Source organism: Xenopus laevis, chromosome 7S (assembly GCF_017654675.1).
Source record: "Xenopus laevis strain J_2021 chromosome 7S, Xenopus_laevis_v10.1, whole genome shotgun sequence".
In the NCBI taxonomy this organism is placed as follows: Eukaryota; Metazoa; Chordata; class Amphibia; order Anura; family Pipidae; genus Xenopus; species Xenopus laevis.
Genome location: NC_054384.1, coordinates 18936315 through 18945356, shown reverse-complemented (window position 1 = coordinate 18945356; position 9042 = coordinate 18936315). Strand labels below are relative to the sequence as shown.

At 40.6% G+C, this 9042-nt stretch overlaps 1 protein-coding gene across 1 annotated transcript; it reads left to right on the top strand.

Moving 5' to 3' along the window:
• Positions 1-852: 852 nt before the first annotated feature.
• On the top strand, positions 853-8484 carry LOC108697426 (protein kinase C delta type). The gene is made up of 9 exons (XM_041571252.1): positions 853-1189; positions 1934-2040; positions 4296-4460; positions 5001-5092; positions 5605-5667; positions 5781-5919; positions 7402-7590; positions 7696-7824; positions 8353-8484. Exons 1-9 carry the CDS (start codon positions 853-855, stop codon positions 8482-8484), a joined length of 1353 nt encoding a protein of 450 aa, XP_041427186.1.
• Positions 8485-9042: the final 558 nt, after the last annotated feature.

Genomic DNA, 9042 nt, shown 5'->3' with positions numbered 1-9042 from the left:
GTACCTGACTATATACTGCAATGGTATCTTCCAGCCTCTGCCCATGTGGAGATATGTACCTGACCCTGTACTGCAATGGCATCTTCCAACCTTTGCCCAGGTTGAAATATGTACCAGGATCAGCATTGGTATCTTCCAACCTCTGCACAGGTTGAGATATGTACCTGACTATATACTGCAATGGTATCTTCCAGCCTGTGCCCAGGTTGAGGTATGTGCCTGATTCTGTACTGCAATGGTATCTTCCAACCTCTGGCCAGGTTGAGATATGTAACTGACTCTGTACTGCAATGGTATCTTCCAGCCTGTGCCCAGGTTGAGGTATGTACCTGACTCTGTACTGCAATGGTATCTTCCAACCGCTGCCCAGGTTGAGATATGTACCTGACTCTGTACAGCAATTGTATCTTCCAGCCTCTGCCCAGGTTGAGATATGTACCTGGTGCTGCAATGGTATCTTCCAACCTGTGCCCAGGTTGAGATATGTACCTGGTCTTGCACTGCAATGTTATCTTCCAGCCTTTGTCCAGGTTAAGATATGAACCTGACTGTACTGCAATAGTATCTTTCAGCCTGTGCCCAGGTTGAGATATGTACCTGTCTCTTAATGGTATCTTCCAGCCTGTGTCCAGATTGAGATATGTACCTAGCTCTGTACTGCAATGGTATCTTCCAGCCTGTGCCCAGGTTGAGATATGTACCTGGCTCTGCAATGGTATCTTCCAGCCTGTGCCCAGGTGATGATGTCACTGTGTGGCACATGCAGGTCATGTGACCTCAACCGTTGGGGATTGACAGTTGCTGTGAAGACGTTGGAGAGAGAAGAAGCAGAAGAGATTTCCACATGAGAAGATGAAGAGATTACACACTACTTCCGTAAATTTAGACCCCCGGCCCTCAAAGGAGAAGAAAAGAAGAGGAGAACATGAAGAAGATCAAGGGGGAGAGTTGAAGAAGAAGAGAAAGAGCAGTTTGGAGGAACATCTGCCAGATAAGGGCTGCAGGGAGGAGAGGATACCTTCTGGTTTCAAAGATTCATACCCCCAGCCCTCAAAGGAGAAGGCAAGAAGAAAAGACCACGATAAAGAAGAAGGAAACCAGAAGAAGAAGAGAAAGAGGAGTGTGGATGACCAGCTACCAGATGAGTGCTGCAGGGAGGAAAAACTGAGAAGGGAGGAGACCAATAAAGGTAAGACATTTCTCAAAATATCTAAACTGCAAAAAAGGAGTAGGTCACATGATTGCCAGCTGCCCCTAATTTACTGTGGCAATCACTGTTAAGGGCACAAATTCAAATTATTGTTATTTTAATTTAAAATTAAAGGTGCTAACATAAATTACATTTTCACATTGCAAGCTCTTTTTGGGCAGGGCCCTCTTTAACTCTTGTATTGGTTATGGGTTGTTTATTTTACAGCGCTAGAGAATATTTTGGCATTTTATAAATATTTTTTAATAATATTAATGATAAAAATAATAATAACCAATTGTAGAAGGTCATTTGCCAAAAGCAACCAATCGGCAAGCAACTAGGAACAATATATTTCAACTTGAAATGAAATATCTAGTTGCTATGGGTAACTACACTGGTGCAATTTAACACTTATTCCCTAAGTGTAATAAAAAGCACTAAGTTTGCCTATGTCCAAGGACCCATCAGACATTTGCTTTAATTTAGGTGACCAGTAAATGCTTCCTGCTGATTGGTTGGTATAAGTAATGAGACCTAAACCAACTTTGCCCTATTTACTACATAACCCTATAGGTTAGATTTACAAAAATAAGTACTAAACTGCTAAACGTGGCTTTTTTCCACGTCTCATGGTAGCAGCACACTTGGGCCACAATGTGTCTTTTAACCATTTACTATGGGAGTGCTATATTAACTATTAATTTTCCATAAACTGAAAATAAAATCTCTTTTCCCTTCTAGGAGAAGCTGGGCCTGTGAGCGCAGAAGCTCAACCTTCAAGGCTGAACCCACTCAGTATCTCCAATTACAACTTCTACTCTATGTTGGGAGCAGGAGGATACGGCAACGTAAGTGATTAGTTCCCATTGGGTGCAGCTCTTTTTTGTTGGGTTTAAATCCTAAATGTGGTAGAGTACTCTGGGGACTATTTCCAATGATGGGTAAAAGAATCAAAATACAAAGCTGAATAATATTTCCAGCTCAGTGCTTTAAATACACAGTAATATTGTTTTTTTACAAAAGGTTTTTATTTAACATTTTCTTAACACAACAGCACATACATAAACTTGCATTGCTATAACCATACAAATAAAATTACATGTTTGTAATCGTGAATTATACACAGCAGGAATATTTAGTAGGAGATACACCAGTAGTCAATGGGAGGAAACTTAAAGGGGAAACTAGTGTTATTGGACGGTTGGCTTTAGGGAGCTACCACTGGGTTGACATCCAGCCAGGGGTCCCAAACCTCAAACTTTTGGGGGCACCGTCTGGCTAGGTAGGTTAGTTTGATAACTGGCAACATACTATTTATTAGTCGGACCCGTTGCTGAACCTGTAGAGAGAGGGGGCTCATTCATTTCATTGCCACATGTTTTTTGGCATAGAAGTATAGCGTTTTAGTAGGGTCCGGGTACTATTCAGTGGGACCGTGTCCTCTATTACTCCCAGCAAGCATACCTCCAGGGCAAGAATGCCAGGTAATAGGACTTGTTCATTAGTGTATTTCACTACTTCTGTCCAGTACTTATATACCATTGGACATGCCCGTAACAAGTGAAAGAGGGGGAGGGAAAGTGAAAGCACTCCAGGCTACACAGAAAAAAATATAATACGTTTAAATACAATGGAAGTGCAACTTATTTATCCTATTAATCAATGCACATTCCCTGGTCCCCTGTCTCTCAAACAATTCAATATATATGCAAGTGCATGTGTGTATAAAGACAAGGGTTTTTAGTTACAAAGTTATGATCATAAAATTGGTAAGCCACCATACCACGTCAAGGTAAACCCCATACGGTGGTCCCTAACTGTTTACCTCTGCTCAATAATATAAAAGCAGTCCTTGGGATCAGTTTCTTCTGACCTTTGAGTTTGGTTTTAATGAGAGGACTTAATCCTCCCACTAGCTGCTGCGGCTTTTAAAGGGAGAGATTGCCCAAACCAACACCCATTATAAAAGGTATGGGACCACTTTAGTTGAAGGGGCGGGTAGGGGGTGCTATTACAAACCACTGTGAGCATCGCCTGCTCCAGGCTACATAACTACAAGGGGAGGGAAAGTGGAAGCACTCCAGGCTACAAAGAAAAAATACAATGGAAGTGCAACTGATTTATCCTATTAATCAATGTACATTCCCTGGAGTGTTTCCACTTTCCCTCCCCTTGTAGTTATGTAGTGATATATGTCCTGTGAATTATTCTGTACTGTACCATCTTATCTTTGGTGGAGATTAGGTAGTCATGTAGTCCCCCCTGTAGTTGCCTCTGCCCACATCTCATCATTTAAATGAGGCATGTCCACAGTCCATTTGCTTCTTGCCCTTTCAAAGAGTTTCCCCAGGCTAGGAATCAGGGACTTGTATATTACAGTAATTAGCTTGCTTGGGTCTGGGTCCCATAATCTACTTTCGTAGGATGAGGTCATTGTGTTACGTGTCAGGCAACCAAACTGGGAGGTAAATGTATGGCATATTTGGAGATACCTCAATATTTGTATATTGGGTTGATTTAAATGTGCTCTTAGTTGGGCCAGGATGGGAAAGGTGCCTTCCAATACTAAATCATTCAAATGGCGCACTCCCACTTTGGGCCAGTAATGAAAATCAAGTATTTGCATAAAATTTGTAAAATTAGAATTTCTCCAAAGTGGTACATTTGGCGAAGGTTGGGGGTTTGATTTGGATACTGTTCTAATAGCAAGCGTCCATATTTTCTGTGGAGTCGACAATACGGGTGGCAGTTCAGGGGTATCTCTATTTTTCCTATAGGGCGCGTTCCTCAACACTTCATAGTAGGGATGCACCAAATCCAGGATTTGGTTCGGGATTCGGCCAGGATTCAGCCTTTTTCAGCAGGATTCGGATTCAGCCGAATCCTTCTGCCCGGCCGAACCGAATCCTAATTTGCATATGCAAATGCCGAATCTTTCACTAAGGATTCGGGGGTTCGGCTGAATCCAAAATAGTTTATTCGGTGAATCCCTACTTCATAGTGGCATGCAGTGCCGTGAGTGGATTCTCAGGGTCCGGCGTGAGCCAATTGTGTATGTACAATAAATACACAGTTATATTAACTCTTTTCTTGCCTTTCTCAGGTTATGCTGGCTTCGTTAGGAGACCGGAGGCCATATGTGGCTGTTAAATCCATCAGGAAAACAGAGAAGACCAATTACATCAGCCTTCTCTCAGAGTCTCAAGTGCTGAACTTCACCAGACACAGCCCATTTCTTTGCCAAGGCTATGCCGCTTTTCAAACCCAGGTACAACATTGACTCCATATTGCCATTTAGTTTGTAATACTGTTCCTCTATATCCCCTAGATGATAGCTCTAGTTATACATCTTATCCCCTTACATAATGTTGCATATATTATATATATTATAACCATTACAAATAACATGAAGCCTATAACAACCAAACTGAATATACAGCACAGTTCCTACACATTATATAAGGCCTCTTTGCCCTGTACACCCCTTACATGTTAATGCAGGATTTATATATCCAGTACTGCATTCTGCCTACAGGGATTTATAACAACATGCAGGATACCCACCAACTACCCACAATATTAATGAACTAGTGCCATATATTTATAATATATATATATATTTTTTTTTTTTTTTTTTTCCAATATATGTACAAGATTGGGTACTTATTACCAATAAAATAGAGGATTTCTTGTTTCATCTTGTTCCTATTTGGCTTTACATTAATGCCATTTATAAAATGAATAATATCCTTTGCCATTTTAAATGTCATTTATTTCTTTCACTCTTTCCATTTATCTGTGTAACCAGCGGCATGCCTTCTATGTAATGGAGTACCTGAGTGGGGGAAGCCTTGAGTATGAGCTGAGGCGATACGGCCGGATGAAAATGGACAGAGTACTGTAAGTATTACACGGCACCAGTACAATATCTATATATGAATAGCTTTGTTTTTAAATTTAAGCAAATGCATACCTCCCAACTGTCCCTTTTACCGAGGGACAGTCCCTCTTTTGACAGCTCAACCCGCAGTCCCTCATTTGTACTGGAAAGTCCCTCTTTTCTCTGCACTGAACAGCCAGAAAAAGAAACAAAGTTTCTCACTTAATTGTCTTTTAGCAGAGAGCCCAGAACAGCCAACAGGTGCAAATAAGATACTTTGTAACAATTTTGAGACACAAAAACACAGTTTAGATAAGGAGAAATATTTTCAAACTTTCATAACCTGCCAAATTTTGTAAAACAAACATGGTAATTAGGGGGTGTTGCCACAGAAAGGGGTGTGGTCAAAAAATTGCTGCGCTACGTGCGGAAAAAATTTTTTGTTCCTCTTTTTACCCAAAATGTTGGGAGGTATGCAAATGTATTACATAAAAATATTCATGGAGTTAACCATTATTTCCCTGTCTTAAAGGTTCCATTCTGCGGAGATGATTTGCGGCCTACAATACCTTCATGCCCTCGGGATTATCCATCTGTGAGTATAGATTTCTTCATTTCTGTAACATTACAGCAGAGGCCGCACACAGGTAGCTCTGTAAATCAGCAGTCTTCATCATTTTTGTAATGCCATTTATCTTTATATTACAGAGACATCAAACCCCCGAACGTTCTATTGGACCATCAAGGACACGTTAAAATATGTGACTTCGGCCTGGCAAAGCAGAGCCTCTTTAATGCCAACCTAACAACTGGCTGGGCCGGAACCATAGAATACATGGCCCCGGAGGTGAGATATGCAATTACAGATTATTTAGAATAAAAGCAAGAAGTATAGGAGGGCAACAGAACAGAATACACATTCTAGTTGATGCCTTTCAAATAAAGAGGGGGTTAGACGTCCCCCAATAAATTGCTAACTTTTTTTTCTAGACCCAATGTTCCAGTGTGGAAGAAATTGCAGGGATTATTCTTTATAAGAGCCAGGCTTCCATGTTACCTATATTTCCTAATGCTCCCTTGTGGCTTCTTCAAACTCATAGACATTTTCTGATTTTACCAAACTGTGCAAGAGAAGCTTGGGAAGTACAGGTATGGGACCTGTTATCCAGAATGCTCGGGACCTGGGGTTTTCCAGATGATGGATCTTTCCGTAATTTGGGTCTTCATGCCTTAATTCTACTAGAAATAATTTAAACATTAAATAAACCCAATAGGCTGGTTTTGCTTCCAATAAGGATTAATTATATCTTAGTTGGGATCAAGTACAAGCTACGGTTTTATTAATAAAGAGAAAAAGGAAATCATTTTTAAAAATTTGGATTATTTGGCTAAAATGGAATCTATGGGAGAGCTTTCTGGATACTGGGTTTCCGGATAAGGGATCCTATACCTGTAGAAAATGGGAGTGAGGAAAGAAAATGGGAGTGAGGAAAGATCCCCAAACTGATACAATTTTTTAGGAATAGGAGCACCAGTTTGGGGGGGGGGAAGTTACAATTGAATTCACTCAGGGTTCCTAATGAACCACACAGTGTATTTTACTTTCCATGCAGTTAACAGCCATAATCATATTTATATGGGCATTTATTTTGTATCTATGAGGGATATCTGCAAGAAATAATAAGCTGTTGCCACTGAATTGTAAAGTCCTTTAGGTGCTCAAACATAGCAGTTTGGGTTCGCCAGGTCCATTTAACCATATAACATGAAGATATACAAAATTCACTGGAGAGCAAGCAGGTGTAGCTTCTGAGTAGTTTATTTAGAGGTGCATCGCACTACATGTTTCAGACCTCATAGATCCTTCCTCTGGTGCAGTTCATTGCACAGAAGTTGCACCTTCTTGATCTCAAGGGGACTTTTTTTGTCTTCACAATATACCTGCAGGTTAGCCTTCACTTTCACAGGTTATTTTTATGACAGACATATGAAATAGCCATGCTAACCAGCACATCAGAATAGACCAATGCAGAGAATCAGCTTAACTGCATCAAATTTCTTTACTTACATGACAACCATTTGTATTACTTGCTCAGCTTTACATAGAGCTTTAGTGCCACTCACATATTGCCAGGAATCATCCATATTTGTTGGCACAGTTTCTATTACCCTATCCCATCCAGCACTTACTGGGCTCTGGCAAATGTGACAGTTCTGATCCACACTAGAGAAACCTGAATCCTTTACATTCTGTTGCCAATATTATCCCTGTAGACTTACTTAACAGGTGCCATTTTGCAAAATGTTAAATGATTTTTGTTTTTTTAAGATTTTAAAGAGAAAGGCATATAATGCAGCAGTAGACTGGTGGTCATTTGGCGTCACCATCTGTGAAATGGCCACTTGCTTCACACCATACACTGGCAGTGACACCAAGGAGCTTGCTCATTGCATCAAAGTCCATAAACCCGATATACCTGACTGGCTGGATGAAGATATGAAACATCTTCTGAGACAGGTGAGTGCAACAGAAGGATAGACATATTGCCTCATTCAAAAATATATTTCTGCTCCATTTCTGCTCAGGTGCTGGGATTCAAATAATTGTCCTTTGATTCTTTAGCTACTTAAAAGGAAGCCAAAGAAACGCCTTGGTGTTCGAGGAAACATCAGATGTCACCCATTCTACAAATCCATCGATTGGGTGCTGCTGGAAGAGAAAGGATTACAACCCCCCTTCGAGCCTAGAACAGTAAGTACATTATTTAGAAATCAGAGCCCTGGGTGAATAACATTGACTAGTGAAATATGTGAATCAGAAAGCAGTGGATTTTCCCCATACTCACACAGCCATAATAAAACCTATACACAAAAGTCACAAGGGATGCTCTATGGGTACAGATAATGAGATGATTAAAATTACTGAACCTTCTGGATTCCTCAGTTTCATCTCTAATAAATCAGCCCTGCACTGAGATGAGAGCCGAGTTTTCCATACAAAAGAAAAAGTTCTGAATATTAATGACACTAGGGGTGTTGTACCATCGGCATCTATGGAAAAAGTCTCTGCAAAGGCAAATATAGCACTTCTAGAACTGTTGCATATTTGCCATTGTCATCTTTATTCTACAGTGATGTGAAATACATGGCAAACTGAAACACAAACTGTTATATTTACAGAAGCAAAATACTTCATATGGCAAATACAACGATCATTCTCTTGTTCATAAAATATATTTTTCGTCATGTTGATTAAAATGATTTTCCCCTTTTAATGCAGCCATCACCTGACCTATTCCAGCCATATAAGGGGAAGCTGTCATTCCTCGAGCCCCAGAAGCCTGAGGCAACACCAGAGGACAGTATGAATGTTCCCGGCTTCTCTTTTCAAAGTTCCACCTGGCTGACGTAAGTACAAATAGGTGTGTAATCCAGCCAATAACAAAGCAGGCTATTCCATATAGTGCAGGTATAAAACATCAAGGCACAGTGGACATGATTGTGGGCTTCAAGAGTTTTCCAGCTGCAGCATAAAGGCCAGATCATCTCTTGCGATTCCTCTGTCGACCATCGGCTCCACCTTCACCTGGGATTCTATCTACCAGGGTATGAGACTGCCGGGTAACATCAGGCCTAGAATTATGAGGGGCAGTCACTCATCTGGCACATCACACGTAAGTATCAGGTGGGTATGTTTATGTGAGTGAATGTGTGAGTGAACGTGAGATATGAAAGGATAAGGGTGTAACATGAAGGCAAAGCAGAGTCTAAGATCACAGCCTGCTTTGTCTTCCTGCACATCATGTCTATGGAAGCCATACCCTGTTAGTTATGTATATAGTTCTGTAGTTCTCATAGTTGTGTAGAAATCCAGGTCAAGGGTTTTTTCCCATCTGAAGTAAGATGGGGTTTTTACCTTGTCCTTTAAGTTTTGATGTTAATTGAGCAAAGGGTGGGACATAGACACGTG